We start from the raw sequence: 24,174 nt of genomic DNA, 5'->3' as shown, positions 1-24,174 counted from the left end.
CAATGGAATTTGGGCCTCTGGTGACGCAATAGGAGTTAAGTGGGTCGTATAGGTCAGGTTTCTGAATGGAGCAGTGTGTCGTTATTTACGACGCGATCGATCAGGCAATCGTCCTAATCAAGTCACTTATTTGTAATTGGAGTGGTGTCGACATTTGGCATCGCTATAATCGACCGTTTAAATTGAAAATTGAATGAAACAACTACATTACAACGATATTCAAATCAGCACTTCATTCAATCAATCAGTTCCCATTTAACATTTTTATTACCAACGACTTGACTATCAGCCATTACTGTACACTAGTACTTATTGACACTGAGAATATTAACGTTATATTTCAGTAGAATCTGTTTCATTTTACATGTAACTATAAAGTTATGAGAAATTTCATTAAGCGTTAGTTCTCATTTGTATCTGCGACATAAATTTTCCAATATGCGTCGTATGTGGATACTGGAAACTCGCAGTAGCCTTTGTGTCTTAGATCGGGTATGATCGAGCTTCGAACGTTAGAGATATCGTTATTGAACACACTCGAGCGGTTAAATTCACGACTACAGCTAACAAGCTTCTAATTGTTATGTCAAAACTGAGTTTTGATCATAGCATTTGAGTAAACCAACTACAGCCGAAGCACAGTAGCGATTTGCTTCAATATCGATTCAATAAACCTCTTTATAATGTCTCACACACCAACATCTTAATAACAGAATCGGAACGCTCCAAGCGATTTCAAAATAAGAATATCATAACTGGCCAATGGGAGGTGGGTGCGGATTTCGGAAGAACGTTCGCACCCCCCTCAAGTTTTTAAAATAAGAAAATTTCGGTGGAGCGTGATATTTTTAAAATAAGAACCTCTTTCGTGGCATATTCCGTGGAGAGAGATTTTAAAATAAGAATAGTTTCGCGATACCCCCCTCGTCTGGAGTTTGAAATAAGAATTCGGGGGCAGATTTGGGTGGTTCGGGGATATTCGGGGGTGTCGGGTGTTCCTTGATGAGAGCGAAGGTTTTTCGTGGAATTTCGTTAGCTCCTTTTGCGGGGTCATTGACCGGCGGAGTCGATACTTCGATGAATGTTGTAGTAATTGGATGGAGGTGTTTTTTTATCTCGTTTTAAGACGTCTGGGGGCTATCAGGAAGTCGAGTTAATAAGATTTACCGGACACCGCTAAGGGAATTAGGTTGTCAACTGGCTTGTATTCGGCGTTGTATGGAGCTAACCGTGTTACGCGCGAGTGACGGGAATAACCAGTGGCGTTAAAGGTTTTAGTTTTGTAGCCACATTTTTAGGTTAATATTGGGGTGTATCATGTCAAGATGTTTCAAACAAACTCTACATTTTATTTGTTTTTTTGTTCGAAACAATTAAAAGAGATTGGATCTAATAATCAGATTAAATTGTTTGATTGCATTTTGAATACTGATCCTATTTTCAGATGTCCATGCCCTTTGAAAATACTTTGTTGATTAAACTTTTTGTTTACGAATGACAAAACACAAATTATTGACATAGCTACTAATTACATGATGCTGTATTTTCAATAATACATTTTATTTCTTCTTACCAAAACCACAAAAATAAGGACAAAGTACAACATACTTGAATACTTGATAGTATTATCATCAACAAAACACAGCAATGTGCGACCAAAACAAAAACTAATTGTCATTGTGAACACAAACAAGATCTCAATTTTAAACATAAAAATATATTTCATTAGCCAACGTCCAGACGCAGCCCCGGGCGCTCCCTCCCACAGACTAAAAAAGCCGTTGTCTAAATTGATTCCACCGGGAAATTTTGAATTCCATCTGTAGAATTATATCGACTGCTACAGAATGGAATTAAAAATTATGTAACCTATTGTACTTTCTGCAGTTCTGTTTTCGCGTTTTTAAATTTCGAATGCTTAATTAGTTCGTGTTTTTTTTTCTGTCACGGCTTGGATAGACGTGGCCACTATCTGTGTGTGTTTCGTTTAAAATTGGCTCGAAAAGAGGTTTAATTTTTCAATTATTCGAGCTTGACTTTCCGTACCGAATTTTCAACTTTGCAGGCGATCACAAGTTTGGATAACAAGTTCGATGTAAAAAATTGTAAATAAGTATTAAAGGAACATGCATTGTAATCAGGAATCGGCATTTACATTCGGACAGCAGAAGTTCATACAATTAAGAGTTTCAATAAAACGACCAAACTTTGAACTGGTTTTCTCTTGCTATGTTGAATTGTCATAGCTTCTTGTGACAATAAGTAAGAGAAAATTAGATTGCCGTAGGCCAAATTGATGTGGGTTCTATTACTTCTATTTAACCTCTAGCTGGTTATGGGTTAAGATTAAGATCCTGCATATAGTTAGTTGTTGCAATTCACGAAGGCGAGTGAGCTTTACATGTGTGGTGTGGTGGCTCGCTACTGTTCGTTTTTCAAAAGTTTTGATAGACATTACACTATCGTTATGTGCATGTACACGTACACACACAAGTAAAGTTCACTTGCCTTCGTGTGTTGCAAGAACTATCGTATTTTGTATGGATCTTTCACGCGAAAACTACTGAACGGATTTTGGTGAAACTTTACAGTATTATTGTTTATAAGCTAGAATAACATATACGCCATATTTTATGACGATCTGTGACAAACTAAATTTCACGCGTTTGAAGCCGCGGGCTAAAGCTAGTGTAACTTAATATACCTGACCCTACCAAGCACTGAACCTTGCACTCCTTGCAGTGTAGCCGTGCGGCGGCCATGGCGGAGTGCTCGTTCGCGCGCTGCCAACAGGAACGCCGCGCCATCCGCAAAGAGCTGCAGCGCTGGACCAAAAACATGGTGTACATCCTCGGTGAGTGCCAGTATTTATTTCTTACTAGCTGACCCCGCGAACTCTGTTCCGCCTTAAAGGCAATAAATAAGATATCGCAATTTTTCGTTATTTGCTCACCGTTTTGACCTACCCTGGACTACGACAAACATTTTAAAACCAAAATCAGCTCAATCGGCCCAGCCGTTCTCGAGTTTTAATCAGACTAACTTATTAGTACAGATTTCGTTCGAATTTTGAATCTTATCTATCAGCCATCCTCGGTGAGTGCCAGTATTTATTTCTTTTTCTTATGTTTACACATTTCGTTCGAATTTTGAATCTTATCAGCCATCCTCGGTGAGTGCCAGTATTTATTTTTATTTGTTTTTTTTAGGATGTGTATTAAACAATTTTTGAATTTTGAATTTATGACCTCTGGTGAGTGCACTTTTTTTTTTATCTTTTAGATTCAGCCAGCATTAATGGTAGTAGTGGTAGTGTACAGTCATCAATAAAAATAACTTACAACGAAATAAAACTTTTTTCAAGTCACCTACAGAAATATCTTAAATATTATAATCAGCTCAAATGTAAAGTCTAAGTTTATCATAATAATTTTGAGCTTTGGCTTCTAAAAATCGAAAAAAAAAAAAACCCTTTAAAATAACCTAAAAAAACAGCATTTCGCACTTTAACAAAAAACATTGCCACTAGTTTTCATTTTCAAAAACAAACGCGACGTATTTTCGTAAAAAAGCCCTTCAACTGTAAGAACAAACTTCACTAAACCAAGCTAATAAACGCAGACGAAACGTTTTTAGCACAACTTGTGCAATATCGCTGTTTGCTGCGGAACCCTAAACGCAATAAGCTAACGAGCAGTCGGCAAACAGTTTATGACGTACGTATACTAATGTAACGTAGGTTATAAGGAACTCTGTTCGTCTGTGTTTTATGTGTCTTATGCCCGTTTTCACCATCAATCCCTAATTTTTAAGTGACCCCTATGACAACAAAATTCATAAATTAGTATTACAACAAAATTCATAAATTATGTGTTAACTTAAGGGTCACTTAAAAATTAGGGATTGATGGTGAAAACGGGCAAAAGACTAGGCGCAGACCACTGATTTTTAGTTGGCCGATAGTTGGGCCCGATTTTAATTTGTATGAAGAATCGGCCAAATCGAATCTTCCATACATGCCCATACTGATCAACTGCCCGACTAAACTATCGGCCGACGAAAAATCGATGGTCTGCGCATAGGCTTAGAGGTTTCATAGTGCCAAAGACGCAATGTCAATAATGACGAGTGAATGTGAATATGTGTGTCGTTAAAAAAATGAATAGTGCACATTTTTTGAAGGTATTACGTACCCGTGCGTCACATTGTTAAAAAAGCGCCTGAAAGCTTTCCAAATCTGATCCATAAAAGCCTAATAGGAATTAAACCAGCCATGTTAAAAACAGGAAAAAAAACGTCACTGTCCATTTAAATTGAGCGCTGTCAAAAACACTGATCATTTTACCTCTAAAATGTTTTCGTTAAGTGGGCTAAAAGGTTTCCTGGTTGTACCGACAGCAACCACTCGTAAAATGTACGGTCAGCATGTTCCGTTAAATAATTGATTAACCCGTTCACTGGATAGTTACAAAAAAAGAATATTTGAAATGTGTTTCGCGGATATGAAGGGATTTTGTTGAAGCTATTTAAATAGTTGGTTTTGTAAAATGGGCAAATACCGACGATGTTGTTATAAAGGAGATATTGAGATGTGTTCAATTGTTGGCTACTTACTTACATTTTTGATCATTTTTCGTTAACACCAAAAAATCTACTGAAATATGAATATAAGACTGTCTCAGTGATCTCTACATTATTTTTCTTTCAATTAAAGTTAGAAGACACAGCAAGAAACATTTTTCTTTGACTCTCCATTCACGTCTATATATCATCATCATCATCATTTCAGCCACAGGACGTCCACTGCTGAACATAGGCCTCCCCCAATGACTTCCACATCGCACGGTTGGTAGCGGCCTGCATCCAGCGCCTTCCTGCTACCCTTATCAGGTCGTCGGTCCACGTTGTGGGTGGACATCCCACGCTGCGTTTTCCGGTACGTGGCGTGGAGGCCACGTCTATTCGTAGCAGATAAATTTTTACTAAGCCGCGTGGTGCAACTGATCAATACAAAAAATACCAAATAAGTGATTTGTCCCTTACGGGATTCGACCCCGTAACCCATTTATGGTATTGTAGTCCGGAACTTAAGCCGATCCAATGAATTTTGTGACAAAAATAACAATACATTAACGTCGAGGCTCAGCGTTATTTTCGTTTTAAAGCCGGTACTTAATTAACGAATAATTAAAAAGTTAAATTGTGAAAGCATGGCTTTTACTGTTTGTTTACCTTTTATAAATTTTTACATTTAATTTTTGGTAAAAAAATTAGTCCTCTTGAGTTTTCGCTTAGTTTTTGGCAAAAAAATTACTACATTAGAGGTGATTCAAGCTCATATTGAAGATCCTTCGATTCAGCTTGACTCATGTTTGTCTAGCAGTTTAACATAAATAAGTGGTATTGATTGAGACTACAAACTCAAAGACGGAGTCTCTTCCCTTTAAATAATTATCTTCATGCGTACGAAGTTACAGGCACAGACGACAGCATTTCAAGCTATTTACAGTGGCATCTTATCTCGTTGTATTACAGGCTATTTTGCAACTAAAAAGATAGTCTAATGTGCTGTCGCTGCCATACAGCTGGTATTAGAACTTTCACCTACCAATATTATTAACACGTTTAAATCTAAGACCTCGTGAAACAACAAGAAAAATGGAAACTACCATGTGTTGCCAAACACAAATAAAAGTGAGAGCGCTGAAAATTCAGCCATGAAATAAAGCCGGTGTATTTCCCAGTACCCCACTCGGAATGTTGCCAGCATCGCACGATCTTTATGGTGGTTATTTGGCTATCTCACCATCATGATAGGAATGCTATGGCAATAAAAACACATCAGTGGATGGGGTTTGGGTTTGAGTACCAGATCAAATTGAAATCATGGGGGCAGGAATTGTCCAGCAGTGAAAGTGGCTGATTATCAAAATTTAGTCACTTTCTTTCAGTGGATGGATACTCGTAGTATAGCGAGTTTGTCATCTTAAATGTCAAATAGCGTAAAAGCTTTAAATGACAAAATAAAAATCTATACAAAAAAATCTGAATAATTATACGTCACCCTGTCGTGGCTGACGCACAAACCGCGCGTGCCGTAGCCAGAATAAAAACCAAAAAACGTCAAACAATGGAAGTCATGAAAAAAGATAAAATAATTCAATTTTGGATTTCCGCAATGTTTTACAAACCGTAATGTAGTTCGTAGCTACTTGTCAATAAAAATTAACCTTAATATTATATTAATTAAAAAAACACGAGAAGACGTGATACAAAACTTTTTGTTAATTTGGTTTTTAAGTGACGTATTGTAACAAAGATAATGAATTAAAATAAAATACATTCATGCAATTTTTCTCAAAATGACGCACTTACGTAATGTGTGTAAACAACATAACAATAACAAATAAGTATAAACGTATTATAGGTACACGACGAGGGCACCCGAAGTCTTTGCCCTAGATATACACTTCTCTATAACCTAACAGATCGCTGTCTGGGTGAACGACACTGCCGCCGACACACGTATATTGAAGTATACAGCACAGACAAAGGAATATTTGGGCTGTTGATAGAATATCTTGGAAGCCTTTGTTTTGATTGTTATTATAGTAAGTTTGGTAGAATTATTTTGGGCTCTATGAAATGGGTTTCAAAGTCAGTAGTCTTCTTCTTCTGTCTTTTAGAGTAATACTAGAATAGACAATAAATAGTATATTTTATACTAGACTAAAGTTTTAAGCCTTTTCAGAAGCACATTTTCTTCTTCTTCTATATCGTTTTTACTTTCAAAGTCTTTGTCAGATTTCATTAGGCGTGTTTAGGCTTAGAATTTTTAAAAGCCTACTTGCAAAAATAAATTGGGTTTTCTGAGTTTCCTTAACCGAAATTACAATAACATCAATTGTACATATAATCATAAATCTTATCAATTTTAAGAACAGCTCTAAGTGTTAAAGAATTGTGCCTGAAATATTTTCAGCAGTAATGAGATCGTTTTCATGACCTTTGGAGGCAGCGCGTATGAAATTCAGTCACACTTCGTTATCAGCTACTCGCGTATCAAACAGCTTCGGAAGTAGGAGTACAATGAAAGTGGGCGCAGAAAACCCACTTTTACTTTTACTACGTTACTTATTACTATTAAGGTTCAATGTAAAAAATATATAAATTGGATTAATTCAGAGCTATACTATCGCCCGCATTCACAAAAGATGCCTGCTTAAGTGAAGCAATAATCGAACGCACAGCGTTGAATAGAGCTCTGTGATTGGTTCGTGTGTCACCCTGTGCGTCTATGCGTACTGTGAGACCTCATAGTAATGTTTGTGAGTACGGGCGTACCTGTCTTTTCTAAAGATTGGCACGGCACCGTGAGCAATTTTGACGGAGCAAAAAATTATAGTTAGACATGTTTGTCGACTCTACCATAACATTATTTTTAAAAATCAAATACAAAGTTTAGTGTCTCTACCTAATTGCAAAAATGCATCACACACTTTTGCCCATATAGCTTTACAACAATTTTACTTAATTTTTGATGTTGTTGACGATTATTATGTGGATCAAAACCTATCTTAGGACTTTTCCGATTGTTTTTTACTTCTGTTTCATTCTAGCCTATATCCAGACTATGGTTTTCTTTCTTTTAAAACACAAGATTCTAGAGATTCTTACAAACTGAATCTTCTACATCTTCTTGCATTATAAAAGCAGTATCAAGGTTCACCAGTAACACCTCATTATAGCTAGAATGTTTTGTAGTGAATATTGCAAGAATTTTGCAGGTGAATAATTTTGCTCTGACAGAGTCTTATATCAATTGGCTTTTCGTATGCGTTAGTTATGGAATAGACTGGTGAATGAATAAAGTATTTGGGATACGAATAATATTTTGTTTTGAATTTGAAATGTTCTGAATTCAGACTGAGGTGTGTGTGTTACGTTCTTCTCAGTTACTTCTCTCTATAATTAGTAATTATCTAATTGGGTGGTTTTCGGTGTTTTAAGGGTGGAACGGTAGCAGACAGACTGAGTTAGGTTTAAAACACTGTAGCTCTTTCGTAATACCAAAAATGGATAGTCTGATATGCTGCCGACTGTACACCACACAAGTCAAAACAACAATCTTTTCATGCAAGAAATCTTTGCAACCTTCTTGCGTCAAAGTATAGATTTTGAATTGTTTCTAATTTGGAACATTATTTTCCTTATCAACCCCAGACCCCCGAAAAGAAAAGAAAAGCTAAGGGTTTTAAAAATAGAACATTATTTGACCGTTTCACCCCAGACGTTACACAACAAAAATCATTGAAAAATTGGAATCAAAGGTCACACAATTTTCATTTGATTCATTGAAGCCCCAAAATAAGCTAAGGATTTGGAAAATAGAACATTACTCGTCGGTTTAACCCCAGACGTCTCAACGATCTTCTAGTTATTCTTGCAAGTGTTTAAATTTTGTCTGCCTTACACAACAGATATCATAGCAAGATTTGAGTCAGAATTACACAATTTTGTGCCGTCAATGTGCCAGCAGTTTTAGAGCCTAACGGCATATTCCGTGACGACGGCAAGAGACCTGACGGCATGACGCTCATTCCCTGGAAGCAGGGACGTCCTCTTGTGTGGGACGCAACATGCGCGGATACGCTTGCTCCGTCTCATACAGGAGGTACCTCCCTTGCCGCAGGCGCGGCGGCGGCCTCGGCTGAGTGCTCCAAGCGGCGCAAATATGCAGCTCTCAATGAGAGTTATATATTTGTGCCGTTTGGGGTTGAGACTATGGGACCATGGGGTCCAAGCGCTCGTTCCTTTTATAAGGAACTGGCAAAGAGGCTCACCGAGGTGACCGGTGATCAAAAGGCTGGCAGCTATTTCGGCCAGAGAATTAGCCTGGCCATTCAACGTGGCAATGCTGCCAGCCTTTTGGGCACCATCCCTGACTGCGGCGCTGGGGGTGAAGTATTTTTTATTTTGTAAATAGTTTTTATCATTAGTAATTTTAAAATTTTAGTTTTTAAGTCATTTTAAGTTAATATATTATTGTAAAATTTATTCTCTAATAAAAACGAAATGTATAATATTAAGGGTTTAATGAATTTTGATTTTATTCGAAATTGGAACATTCATTCCTTATTAACCCCAGAAGCCCCAAAATAAGTTAAGGATTTTGAAAATAGAACATTTAACTCGCCGGTTTAACCCCAGACGTCTCAACGATCTTCTGGAATACTTGCAAGTGTTTAAATTTCGTCTGCCTTACACAACAGAGATCAAAGCAAGATTTGAGTCACACAAATTTAATTTGATTCAAAATTAGAACACTAATTTCTTTATCAACCCCAGATGCCATAAAAACTTTCTGATTTTGAAAATGGAACATCATTTGCCAGTTTAACCCCAGACATCCCAACGATCTTCTGGAATACTTGCAAGTGTTTAAATTTCGTCTGCCTTACACAACAAAAATCATAGCAAGATTTGAGTCAGAATCACACAATTTTGATGTGATTCAAAATTAGAACACTAATTTCTTTATCAACCCCAGATGCCATAAAAAACTTTCTGATTTTGAAAATGGAACATCATTTGCCAGTTTAACCCCAGACATCCCAACGATCTTCTGGAATACTTGCAAGTGTTTAAATTTCGTCTGCCTTACACAACAGAGATCATAGCAAGATTTGAGTCACACAAATTCAATTTGATTCAAAATTAGAACACTAATTTCTTTATCAACCCCAGATGCCATAAAAAAACTTTCTGATTTTGAAAATGGAACATCCCTCATTTGCCTTGATTCAAAATTAGAACACTAATTTCTTTATCAACCCCAGATGCCATAAAAACTTTCTGATTTTGAAAATGGAACATCATTTGCCAGTTTAACCCCAGACATCCCAACGATCTTCTGGAATACTTGCAAGTGTTTAAATTTCGTCTGCCTTACACAAAACCGGAGGCTGAGCGTATATCTGCATCTAATACGACGCCAGATGCACGCGCCGCCACAGTGGTCGCAGTTCCTAGTCTGTGCGATGGAATTTTCCATTTTCTTTAATTGAGATTTAGGTCGGCTAGACAAAATACTTAGAAAAACTACGTGATTTATGTCTAAAGTCGTGGTTATCAAATCTATGGCATTTATGGTAACAATATATTTTAGTGTAAAATGGGGAAAATTCTGAATTTCCCGACGTTATGCTTTTGGTGCGTTTCTAGCTAAGCTTGAAAAGTAATAACGTAACTAATTACGTTTTTATTGTGTTTATCTATGTATGTTACGTCTATACCACGATACTAAATGATGGTGAAAGGATGACGTCTGTCATCAATGTTAATTTAATCTGACTTTCCTCAAACGAACCTTAAGCAGTAATTACTTACACAATCATACTGACGTCATCAAGAATTTCATCACCCTCAAGTTTTCGCAACGAGTTTCAAAACTTCAGTAAAACCGTTGCTCAAAAGATCCGTTACACGTCAAAAGGTCAACCGACCTTTACCGTCGGGTACCTAAATACCCATTTCCACATTTTGGAATTAGAAAATGCACAGCGACCACTGTGGACCGCTGCATCGGAACCGTAGCGCGCATGCGCCCCCGACGCGCTCTTCCAACCAACACAACCTGTTGCAACGCCCGCGTGCACTCTGCAACTCTACTCCACAAAATCCAGCCCGCGACTGGCTGGTGTTCGGCTTCCAAATTCAAAATTTAAAAACCTTTCAACTCCAAATTCAAAACCCAAAAAAGAAAAAATAAAAGCAACTCAAATTTTAAACCCGGAAACTAAATTCCAATTTCAAATCTCCATCTTAAGACTTTGTCGTCGTAGACGTCTTCACACTTTTAAGACGCTAGGGAAGTGCAGTGAGAATTGATTGAAACAGGTGCTCTAAATCGATTGTATATTTTATAACGATATTCCTAGTTCGTAACTCGATTAGAAAAAGTTTTAACGGATTTGTTGTGAGTTTGTGACAGTTCCTGTTGATAAAGTTCCGATAGCGAAGTTTACGCTCGTGTATTTTGGCTTTAAGTGTTGTATTTAAAGGTAGTGCTAGAGGCTAGTAGATTAAACTTTGGCAGTTGACATTGGACGTTAATTTGGTGTGGTGTGGCGAATAATTGGTGAGATTCGAAGTTGGAGCGTTCGCAGAAACGAGAAGTGGAGCTCCGCAACAAGTGGCCGCCTGATGCCTTCCCCGGTAACTGTGCCACTGTTATTCAACTTTGCATGCCCGCTCACGGGATTATTCTGCGTTCCGTACGTGCTCTCTGTAAATTCGAAATTGAAATTCGGGAGCTCGCTTCCCGTTTGTTGATTTGCCGCTCGTTCGGTGTCGCCTGTGATTCAACCTTTTTCGCATTTAGACCCCTGCGCTTTTTTACGCCAATTTTTATTTTTAAATAGTTTCCAAGTGGGTGGGGCGGAGGTTTCTTTTGTTTTAAGGCTTCCACCCGCCATCTTAGGTCGGCGACAAAAAAACTGTCATGGCGGCACCATAGATGCTTTTGTGTTCTAGTTCCGAAGTAAAATACTAACCTATTTATAGAACTTCTTGAGTGGCTGGAAAATTCTCGAAGGATTGCGTGAGCTTGTTGCAATGTGCGCTTTAATTCTTGACGGCAAAAAGTATTTAGCTTTTTAAAACTGTCTAATTCAATTAAGAAAAATTAAGCAACTGAAATAGTCGTTCCTTTTTTGAATCTCTTTTTTTAAACCTCAAATACTAGCAAAGGCATAACATTTAACAGCTTTACAGGCAGAAATAATTTCATTTGATGCCTGTCTCGGTTCAAATGAAGCAATTGGGTCACACTAGTTTCGGGAGCAGACGTATTTCACGTATCTATTAGCTTCTGCTTGTTTGTTAACTTCGTAATTGCCGTACGAATAGTTTGCGTTTAGTTCAAATTGCTTTGGAGATTTCACTTTAATAGTGTTATATTATTATCTAATTATATTTGTGTTTTAGGGTGCATTTCTACCATACCTATTTTTTACTGTAATAGGAAGGTACTGAATTGAAAGTCTAATCTTTATTCTCAAGATAAAAGCCTATTAAATTCAGAATGGTAGTAGTTTAATTCTCTGTTTGAAAATCTGTTATCATGCCTCTTGCATGTAAATGCAAAATATTATTTGCATTTTTCATATCGACTAATTGATTTAACAATAGAGTTTTAGTTGTCCTGTTTGTTACGATATCATTTTCGGTTAATATTAGGAATACCCAGTCCAATTATATAGGCTTAGGCACTATATTTGAATCGTGACGCGTATTTATAACTTTGGATAAACATAGCTATGCATTTAGATTAATAGCTGTGCATAAATATTAGGTATAAAAATATGTCGACTTGTAGTCAGTGTAATGGTAAGTTATAACGGCATCGTGTCTTAGGGGCCTTCTTTATTATCTTTTGTCGCCCATGTTCAAGATATTGATATTTTTACCATCCCTTAAAACTTCAGGTCCAAATATTCCAAAAAATTGCGCATCCAATTATAAAACAAGCGAAAACAACGCCGGAAAATTTCGGTGTAACAAATGAAAACCGATTGTCAGAACCAACCTCATTTCACCGATAAAAAAAATCGAATGCCAAACCCAATGAAGGCCTATTTCCGATTTTAAAAATGGAACGAGCGTTTCGCATCACGTGGATTGCGCTGACAGTTTTTCGGTTGGTACTGACAAGTGTGACGGCTCACGGGTGGCTGGCCGAAATACGTGGGCAGCGCAGCGGGGGACGGAAAAATGAATATTCGTATTTTAAATGTCGAACGATTGGGTAAGCGATTTATTGTCTAGCCGGCCAGTTCGATGTTTGAATCTGTATATTCCCAATTTGAATTCGTGCACGTTGCAATTTTACACACAAACTCCATGGATTCTTTTTGTGAAAAAATGCAGTCAGCTGAATATCATTGGGCGCTGTGAAAGTGACACAACTGAAAGAATGACTTACGCCCGTATTCACAAACGATGCTTGCTTAAGTGTAGCAGAAAATCGAACGCACAGCGTTGAAAAGAGCTCTGTGATTGGTTTGTGTGGGTCCCTGTGCGTCCACGCGCACTGTGAGACTTTATATTAATGTTTGTGAATACGGGCGTGCGTACCTAATAGTCCAGTCAAATTAGACATGAACCCTGCATTAATTCGCATACAGCTGAAAATTGGTACGAATGTTCGGAGCACCATTATGAATTAACTGTAAAAAGTCCCCATCGATCCGACATGTGCTAAAAAAAAAATTCAAGGTCAAACTTAAAAAATACGGGTTTTTGAGATTTTCAGCTAAACGGTAAGTTTTATCACAAAATATGTATGCCAAGGTTTAAGACCATACAATTATCTATCAAAATTATCTATACACTTTCTAATAAGAGCAGCATTTCTGAGATTCGATGATCCGAAGAGTCAAAAAAGTGTTTTCTTCATAACGGTCTTACACATAAATCCAATGTGATATCGCCTCGTGCCTCGACTCAGCATTGTATCATGATGTGTTGTCGACGTCGAATATAAAATGATCAACCTCAATGTCGTTAGTCATCTTTAATTATCGAAAAATGGGTGCAACTTTGACGAAGGACTGCACCGTGAGTTTCTAAGATACGAAGTTTTCGTGTTTATTATGTTTAAGAGCTCTTATATTATGCACACGTCACTACTCTACTTGTAACTCTATGGTCACTCTTTTAGCCCGACCAAGTTAGACAGTCCAGGTTATAATAATTCGCATAGAGCTGAAAATTTGTGTGAATGTTGAGAACACCATCCTAAATGAAATGTCAAAAGTCCCCGACGATCCGTCATTTAAAAAAAAAGTTTTCGAAGTCCCAAGTTTTTTGCATTTTTTGGCCAAGTAGTAAACTTATCATAAAAATAGATAAAAAATAATAGTAGATCATAAAATTATCTATTAAAATTGTCTTCACCCCTTTTTCCTAAGAGTCACCGATTATGAGGTAGAACGAATCAAAAAGTTAGTTAAGATGTTCTCGTTATATGCACATGTTTTCACAACACCTATGATGGTTATTTGGCGCATTTTTTTTACCAGTTTTCCCCAGTAGGCCTTTTTTAAGATGTATTTGTTATCCTGTTCAATTCAAAACTATTTTAATAGAGTTGAAGTTGTGGACTTGTGGAGTAGTTAACAGAATGCGAATTCTTCAACTTTTTGCATCGTTACCACATAAACGGTGACTCTTAGGAAAAAGGGGCAAAGACACTTTTAATAGATAATTTTATGATCTACTACTATTTCTTATCATTTCTTATGATAAGTTTACTGTTTGGCGGAAAAATGCAAAAAACTTGGACTTCGTAAATTTTTTTTTCAAATGACGGATCGTTAGGGACTTTTGACATTTCATTAAGGATGGTGTTCTCAACATTCACACAAATTTTCAGCTCTATGCGAATTATTATAACCTGGATTTTCTGACTTGACCGGGCTAAAAGAGTGACCATAGAGTTACAAGTAGAGTAGTGACGTGTGCATATAAGAGCTCTTAAACCTAATAGACACGAAAACTTCGTATCTTAGAAACTCACGGTGCAGTCCTTCGTCAAAGTTGCACCCATTTTTCGATAATTAAAGATGACAGACGACATTGAAGTTGATCATTTTATATTCGACGTCGACAACACTTCATGACACAATGCTGAGTCGAGGCACGAGGCGATATCACATTGGATTTATGTGTAAGACCGTTATGAAGAAAACACTTTTTTGACTCTTCGGATCATCGAATCTCAGAAACGCTGACTCTTAGGAGAAAGTGTATAGACAATTTTGATTGATAATTGTATGGTCTTAAACCTTGTCATACATATTTTTGTGATAAAACTTACCGTTTGGCTGAAAATCTCAAAAACCCGTATTTTTTAACTTTGACATAGAATTTTTTTTTTAGCACATGTCGTATCGATGGGGACTTTTCACAGTTAATTCATAATGGTGCTCCGAACATTCATACCAATTTTCAGCTGTATGCGAATTATTGCAGGGTTCATGTCTAATTTGACTAGACTATAAGTCTTTTGGTAAAATCTTCTTTTTCATAGCGCTTTTCACTTGTAATCCAAGTCTGCTCAGCTCCTTTTGATTGATCTGTGTTTAAAGACAAAAAAACTACCTTATTAATGCTAACTGAAATCATAATCAGTCTAAAAATGGCTGAATGCTATTGAAAGGTTTCAGTAAAAACGCTGCTAAAACTAAAATACTTTAATTATTAGGTACATATTTACTATTAGTATTTAAAATGATAATAAAACGGCCTCTACAAAGCAAATAAGTTAAATTATAACAAACATTTATCCTCCATTGGTTATGTATGGAATACTGAATCACCGCACGCTCTATAAATCTAGTATTAAAATGTATTTGTATGGCTAAACCTATTTTATAACTAGTTGTAATAAATACCTCGGAATCCACAGTCTTCCGCGTTTTTAACAATTCTACAATGTTGTAGGATCAATTGAAGTGCCATTTTTAACCGACTTCAACAAAAGAGGTTCTCGATTCGAGATTTTTTTTTTGTAACTTAAGTATCTTGGTATTAAAAACGCATATTAGTAAGCTTCTGTTTAAAACAGACCTTATAAAGAAAGATTTAAAATAACACAAACTCTGTCAAAAGATGTGTGACTTGTGTGAGTGTGGCATGGCATGGCTTACCGCCTGTTGCTATGCTACGTCACATGCCACGCGAATGTTACATCAAACCACATTAATGTTACACCAAAACACACCAATGTTACGTTAAACCTTAATATCAATATTTTTGTCTAAAGTAGGTTTGTAGTCTTTAAATTAAATTAGTGAATTCGAAAAGCCTTTTAAACAATGTATAGTTAGAATCAAATCGTTCGTGATACCCAAAGTGGCCAAAAAGTTGACAAAACAACCTTATTCCAATGAGGGCTATCGTTTTTATACTTAACAGTTGGCACCCCTGGCGATTGACAGGACCTTACTCTACAGTGGCGCCATCTTGATGAGTGCAAATGCGATAGTCCTCCTACCACTTTAGCGCTCACCAGCTGGCGCCACTGTCTTCGCTACTAGCAAGTGACAGGACCTTACTCTACAGTGGCACCAACTGGTGAGTGCTAAAACGATAGCCCTCATTGTAACAAAGACGTGTTGCGAACTTTTTGGCTACTTAGGATGTCACGAACTATTTGATGATGACTGTGAGTATTTTATTTTTATTCTAAGATTTAATATACTATGTAAAGTTTATATTTAAATCTTCATTTAATTTAAGTTACCTGAATCTTAATTTTCCGCCTTCCGCACTTAACCTATCCAGTTTATTTAATTGCAAGTTAAATAAATGATACTTGTTCAAACCACCTCCATATAAGGCTGTTACATAACAATCGGCCGTAGTCTTTTTCCTGTAGTAATGAGCCAATTAGAAGCGACTAGCCTTTTTTTAAATACAAAACTTAGGGTTCGTACACATTTACACGATACGACGTCGCGTCGTGCGAAGTCCACTTAGAGCACCCACCTAAATAGCACTTGCACGAATATACCGATATTGATAGGTGCCCTTCGTGGAGTAGGGCAGGTGTTTTTCGTGAGGGTGCTATTATTTTGAGCGGGTGCTCTAAGTGGACTACGTCCATCGTGCTACGACGCGTCATCTTTTCCCGATACGACTTATCGTGGGAATCTACGACTAGCGATACGACATCGACTTCATAAAATGACTTTCGTTAATATTCATAATTGAAAGAATTGGATGTTTCCAGAATCTTCTTGTATCTATTTCTTCTTAATTTGTCTTTTTAATATCAGCATAAGAAAAACAGAACACGTCTAGTGCGGTCCATTTTTTTAAATTAACTACGACCGACTATACGACGAAATCGTGGCACGTATTCCCACAATACGTCGTATCGTGTTTATGTGTACGAGCCCTAAGATTGCCACATCTAGTTCGTTATATGTTTAGGAATAGAGGCCATTTTAGTGTACACGTGCTGTTCGGTCTTTGTCTAATTGAGTAAAGCTTAATATTGCTTCATAAATTCTATTAAGTGTTTATTTTCTATTAGAAATTATTATTGAAAATGTAATGACATAAGTCAAAAAACATCTATCAAAGTTAAACCTCCATTCACATTCAATCAGGTCAAAATATCTTCAGGTCACCAGTTTTTTCGGTCGGGCTGATATTTTTTAATTTGTTCCGCAAAAAGTCGAGGTCATAGACAAAGGTCATGTCCGTGCAGCCTGTCAATTGTAAATGTCAATGACCAGATTGGTTTTTGTTTATTACCGAGAACATTACAATTAACACTTTTTAGAATTCTCGTGAAAAAAAAAACAATCTGGTTCATTGTACGAGCACATTCATTCATTCACATTCTCGCGTTTTTATTACTTGTAATGTAGGAAAAAAAAAAACCGGTCACATAGCAACTGTGATAGCAACTGTTGAGCGTTACGTAATGGAAGCCAAGCAGGTTGCTGGTTTTGTAGTTGCAGTGTGGGTAGGTTAAGAATAAAACTACACTTGAATTTGAAAAAATATAGCATTTGAGCGGTTTGTTATTATTTTATTTTAACTTCATTATTTTCTGTACCTAGTTTCATTTAATACATAAATGAAACGAGCTTGTCTGTTGCGTGCACTTGCTGCTTATTTATTATAAAGTGTATTCTGTATTTTTCTTATAAGTGAATATAATTGTATTCTTTTAGAAAAATAAATATCTATAACCATAACCATAACATTATAAAAAAAAACTTCTTTCGAAATGAATCTATACTATCCTTACTAATAATAAATGCGAAAGTAACTCTGTCTGTCTGTCTTGCTTTCACGCCTAAACCGCTGAACCGATTTTGATTGGCATAGAGATAGTATGAGTTCCGGGAAAGGACATAGGATAGTTTTTATCCCGGTTTTTAAAACAGGGACGCGCGCGATAAAGTTTTTCAGTGACAGACAAAATTCCACGCGGGCGAAGCTGCGGGCGGAAAGCTAGTAATGGATAAATGTGACCTCCCCTAACCGTCTGGCCAGCGTGGGGAGTGTAGCCCAAATCCTACATTTGCTTCTGGTAAATTAGAGTGGGTCACTCTTGCAGGCGAGACTAAACTAAGTGATGATGATGATCATTGAGCTTAGTGCGAGTTTGCATTGAACGATGTCGCTAGCGAGTGCGTCAAAAAATCTATGACGATGTTCTTGAAAGTTTAGTTTAGACGCTGCCCCCTGAAGTGAAGTGTTTTATAGAATCTGTGCTAAAAATTATGGGCATTATTACAAAAAAAAAAACACCCGTTGAACATTGGTTTAAATAGACATTTCAATACGATAAATGACTATTTAAACAAGTGTTCAGCGAGTGTTTAAGGTTTTGTAATGCCCCTATTATCATAAAGGTAGCAGGAAAGCGTTAGACGTAGGCCGCTAACAACCGGGTAACATGGAAAACATTGGGGGAGGCCTATGTTCAGCAGTGGACGTCCTGTGGCTGAGATGATGATGATGATGATGATGATGATGATGATGATGATGATGATGATGATGATGATGATGAATGCCCCCCCTATATTTGAACTTTTTACCCAATGGCTGGGAGTGCATGATATAACAGCACCAACAAAGGATATTACAGTATGTTATTTAGGACAGCGCACATAAAAATCGGCGAACGGCCGTGACAGTTGCACTGAATAACGACACAATGCGGAGTTAAAATAAAACTGAAGCGCCACGCGAACTGCGGACTTGAGACAATGTCGTGGAATATAATTTTTGTCAGATTAATTTGGTTCTAAAATTGGCACACAGAATTATTATTATGAAGAAAATCAATAAAAGAAAAAAAAATGCTCAAGAGATCCCTACTAAGTCTTCTTAGGTATTAGACAAAAAACTTGAATAAGGAAAAAGTCCGAAAGTAAAAAGTGCATACCTAGGTACTTACTTTTATGTTCAGAGATTTTATCCAGTCAAATATTGATTTTTTTAAGTCACAATTGGCATCTATCAATTTCAACATTGCCTAATCGAGTAGCGTTAACCAATTTTACAATCATTAATTCCTCCATTTTCCAGATATTTTAAGAGAATTTCAGTCAATTCGAAAGTTATTTCTTAATTATCAAGAACTGAATAAAGGTGCGTGAACAACCCAATCGGTTTTAGAAAAATATCAGTGTTTAGAAATTAGCGACGTTAAATAGCATTATTTTCGAATTAAACTAACAAAAACTCTACATCACTCACCAAAAAAAAAACATGTTTCTGCTCTACCTATGTCTTAACGTGTTACTATACTAAGTTTATTCTGTACAATCCATCCGCCACGTGCAAAAATCAAAAATTGTTCAAGTCCAAAGCTTCCGCGGTCGCCCTGTAGGTAACTCAATACGCGGCGCGACCTTCGCCCACTGTGTGTCGATCCGTCTGTGCTGTACCTTTCGAACTTGTATGTACCATGTAATGTATTACTAGTAGATGCCTGTTGCTCTGCCTGTTATGGTTCATCACGGAAACTGTAGGTTTTTCCTTGGAAAACTATGAAACTACATATTATTTTCCGGGTAAAAAATGAGTCTATTGTTCTTAGAAGAAATATTTAGAATTCAAATCAGTATACTTTATTATGTAGGGAAACGTTTCAATAGCAAGCCATTGAGTTATAATGTATCCTACTTCAATGTAGCAAGCATACCCGAAAATAATCAATTTATGATGCTTCTGTCCTAAAAATTACATATTTAATTTCCTATAGGTTTGTAGCTGAAAATGAAAAGCTACAAGAATATAATTTTCTGTAATTATAATAAAAAATAACTAGTTTATTTCTTTTCCTTGGCCGTAAGCTGAAACCTGGTAATTTCAGGAACATTCCTTCAGTCCAGTGAACTTTAAGGTAGGTAATAGGAACTCGATTGCAAAGCTTAGTTTAAATTAAGATATGTAGTTAAAATAAGAACCTCTTTCATCAGTGGTTAAAACGTTCGTATGTTTGAACTTTTGAAGCAACTGAGTACCTGAGATAACTTTATCTTTATTATCAGATTGACAGAAGATAATAATGTGTCAAATCCTTTAATTGCACTTGCAGTATGAAATTAACATATTTCTTGGAATTTTGTGTATAAAAGAGTAAGTTCTTAGGAATGGTAGACGCCTACGCCCCTAAAGTTTGATATACCACCTACACAAATAAGAAAATACAGAGTACATTTAGTAACATCGATTTGAAAAGACGGTATAAAATAGACCACAAGTTTCATATTGTAGAGACTTAAAAGTTAAAACTTATGAGAATACGTGAAAAATTGTTTGTATGCAATGGCGGCAATGTAAAAATCAGCTCACCAGATGTCGCTTTGTCGACTCAGGTTTTTTTTTCATTCTTCGTTTGCAAGGAGACTGAACCAGGCAAGGGTCATAAACTATACAGCCTAGTTTAATAAATGTGGAAAAAAAAATATTTTACAAGTCCCCACTGGCCAAATATTTGTTTTGTAATCTCGTGCCTATTTTTCACCCTGACAAGCTAAAGTGGCGCCGCCCTGGTGGCAAAAAGTTAGGATCTTCAAGTCTTTTTTAATTAACAAACAAGATCTAGTAATTTTAAAGTCATTTATTAAATGAACAGCAACATTTCAAATCAGAATCTTTAAAATCTATGAAGAGAGCTTTAAAGCTTTTCCTAAGTCACTACACTAAAATAATTTTCCACAAGAATATCTTATATCTTCACAACATCCTGTATGCTCATTCATACACATATTAAAAATCAATTATTTCCATACTAGTTCCTACCAATCGTCTGTCTTCTTGCCCTGCCATGGTTCTCGCGGTTCACAGGCGACTTTTTGCGCCATCTTGCTTTGTGATGCGAAACACATTACTCCTCACTTCTGAATCGGTTACATTCTTGCATTTAGCGATGTGGAAAAAAAGGTTGTACTGCAAAAAGGTTAATAAGCTCATTTTTACGTTATGTGTAATCAATCTAGTTGACTTTTGATGGAGTGAAAAATATGGCATATGAAATTGTTTTTTTTTATGTAGCTGTTTCTGAAAACTTTAATAATGTGCATTCAGCGTCAAATAGTTTGTGACACCCAAAGTAGCCAAAAAGTTCGCAACACGTCTTTGTTACAATTGGAATAACTTTTTATCACTTTGGGTATCACGAACTCTATGATGCTGACTGTACTGTGTCACTATAATTTAGGCATACGGCGAATACCTCTTTTTCTAAATTAAATGAACAACGAACCCATAGTAATTTTAATAGCTTATAACGTTTTAACAACGTTTAATAGAGTTTGACACAAAAATTGTCATTCCAGTTGTTACAGATAAAGTTCAAAGTAACTAACCAATTAATCTGAATGTTCCTAAAATGTATGTATACCTACTGCAGTCTAGAGTTTCAACTAAATATTTGTGGAAAAATAACCTTCATTACCGCTAAATAAGATACCACAGCTAACTTGATGTACTGTTCTCAAATACACAACACAAGACAACTCCAGACATGCACAAAATATTCAAAAGAAATTCGACGCCAGCGTCATATCTAGAATAATTTCCAACGCGATTTAAATTCAAAGCCATTTTTGAAGTTTTCAATGAATATTTTAGCGGAATTGACTCATTCTGTCGTGTATTATGCGGAGATTCTTATGGATAGCGTTTCGTTATTTTGTAGCTCAGCGGCAATAGTTAACGCAATAGCAATAAGAATTAAAATCCTCCTAAGGGATGGTGCTCCTGCAGTGGAGACTGATGACTCCTAATGATGAGTAATTGCTTCCCAAATGCCAACCACCCACACTTTAGCCAACAAATCATCCTAATTATGCCTCAATCTGGCATTGCCTTAAAGAACCGCTACAGAAATTCCTACTATCAGGTTGATAGAGTAGACACTTCTAATAAAGGTGCATCATATTTCTATAAAAGTTTGTATAAAGACAATTCAATAGTTTTGTGAGTGTAATACTAAGGTCACATAACTTTGGTGTCTGACTTTCTGAGACTCAGAATGTGTGTCATCCGAAGCACAAAAATAATATGTTTCTTATCCGCCTACTATTATTGTGTCAAAGTGTAACTAACATAAACTCACTTATTTCTCAGTCATTCCTTTCTAAAAATTATCTAAGTCCTTCATCAGAACAAACTCAAATGATAAAAAAATGTCATCAAAACTCATTCAATTAGACCTACTAAGTACTCGCCTCCGCATTTCCTTGAAGAGAAATAAAGAAAATTATTATCTATTTAGGTCCAAAGCTCAATATCTAGTTCAATTAGGAGAAAAGTATTTATAGATACCGAACGGGGGAAAAATACGGACTAGAACACTGTTATTTTGTAATTGGGTACTTCTAAAGGTCTGAAAAATTGATATAATTTTCCTTGGCAACCTGCGGGCGAACATAGTACTCAATTAACTCTTAAATTATTTTCACAATAACCGACCAGCTTAATCATCTTAAGTGACGCTAACCGGCGGCAATTATCGTCTTTATCACAACAAAATTACATAAGACAAAGATATAACGTCACACACTAAAAACTTTGCACAAAAACACATTTAAAACACAAGTAAAACTCGACTTTAAGCCGTTAGAAATAATAACAAAAGCCCGAGGTATCAGCCGGAACTAATTTTTGATGGGATGTGCACCGTGCATCATAGTTACACAGCGCCATCTCTACAGATTCCTACAAAATTTTTCACCGAACCATTTTCTTACAAGAACAACGCACACAGCCGCGGCTACTGCTCACAGACGAGCGACAAATACAATCGAACGCACCCACACCCGAGAAAAAAACGATAAAAAACTGCACACAAACAACGCCCTGATAGCACACAGCTCTGTCAGTTCTATTTTCAATTTTCAAATTCTGTCACATTTGAATTTTTAAAATTCGAATTATAGAACTAGGACAGAATATTGGTCGAAATTGAAATGTCATTTTGATTAATACAAGGAGATAAGTTGGTTTTCTGAACTAAAATGCACAAGGTTTCATACAAGCGCGGGCACCCGTACAGATGCAGGTGTGTAGACGTCGCTGCACTTTTGCGTCTGTAGGGGTGCTGTAGCGCGGCGCAATCGTCTTGAGACTTGCAGTTTTATCAGCTAAGTTTTATAGAACATCGACGTGTTATATTCATGTTGAATTGGTTTCTCTTTTAAAAGTATTTGAAGAAACAATTGGTTTGACCCTTAGTTTTAGTATTGCAAATGGGACCTATGATATTTTCTAATGAAGGTTAAGTTACGTTTTGGTTACAGTCCAAAATAAGTATCTAATAAAATCCCTTTTGTTTCTACATTTGCTGTTTACTTATTCGTTTAGGTAGTAAATTGAATTACAAATTGTTTATGACGCCCATAACTGATTACATCATAATATTGATTAAAATTATCCTTTAAAGTCTTGAAATTATTATCGTGACTGTGGCGTGTTGGATTCCAATGTTTTACCTGAAATTTTCCCAAAATAACTTGAATTATGTTATTTGTTGCTATTAGGCCTTATTAATGTAAACTTTAAATGTACTTTTTGCAAAAAGACGGGTTATCACAAAGAAATCGTTATAAAAAGCTTTGCACGAAGCAAAGAAATAATATTTTCGATGCATCAAGTATCAATCGGTGGCGATCGTGGGCGCTCGGTCGCAGTAAATACAAGGTAATGGCTAAGTACGCACGCGGTCTAGTACGGCGCGCTCCGACGGTGCAGTCCCGCCTATGCACAACCGGCAGAGAGTCGCATATCCGCTCACACCACAACACGCGACGAAACCGCTAAAAACCTCCGAAAACACGAACTTACAATCCCAAAAAAATATTTTGACCACAGACTATATTTTAATAAAAAATAATATATTCATATCAAACGCGTAGTGGCTCCCATCAGAGTTAATATTTTCGGATCTAGTGAGTTTTTCCGAATTTTTTCAAAGTGCGGATCACGCGCGCGATGCACACATATCAGATGGAAACATAGGACCCGAACTATATTTTTATTTAGTAATAAATAGTTTAAATAAATTTAAAAAAAGGAATATTTTTGTGTATTGTGACTGTCGTGATGTGTTACATTATATTATGCTGTGACAGT

At 36.5% G+C, this 24,174-nt stretch overlaps 1 protein-coding gene across 1 annotated transcript in view; it reads left to right on the top strand.

Annotated features, from left to right (window-relative positions):
* The first annotated feature begins 2,769 nt into the window (after window positions 1-2,769).
* LOC135083660 (uncharacterized) overlaps window positions 2,770-24,174 on the top strand; it is a 123,264-nt gene continuing 101,859 nt past the window's right edge. The window contains exon 1 of the mRNA XM_063978368.1: window positions 2,770-2,854. Within this exon, the coding sequence (XP_063834438.1) occupies window positions 2,839-2,854 (16 nt within the window). The 5' untranslated portion in view covers window positions 2,770-2,838. The remainder of the gene's footprint in view (window positions 2,855-24,174) is intronic.

Source organism: Ostrinia nubilalis, chromosome 24, assembly GCF_963855985.1.
Source record: "Ostrinia nubilalis chromosome 24, ilOstNubi1.1, whole genome shotgun sequence".
Classification (NCBI taxonomy): Eukaryota; Metazoa; Arthropoda; class Insecta; order Lepidoptera; family Crambidae; genus Ostrinia; species Ostrinia nubilalis.
The sequence above is the reverse complement of the archived record's forward strand: the minus strand, read 5'-3'. Positions and strand labels throughout refer to the sequence as shown.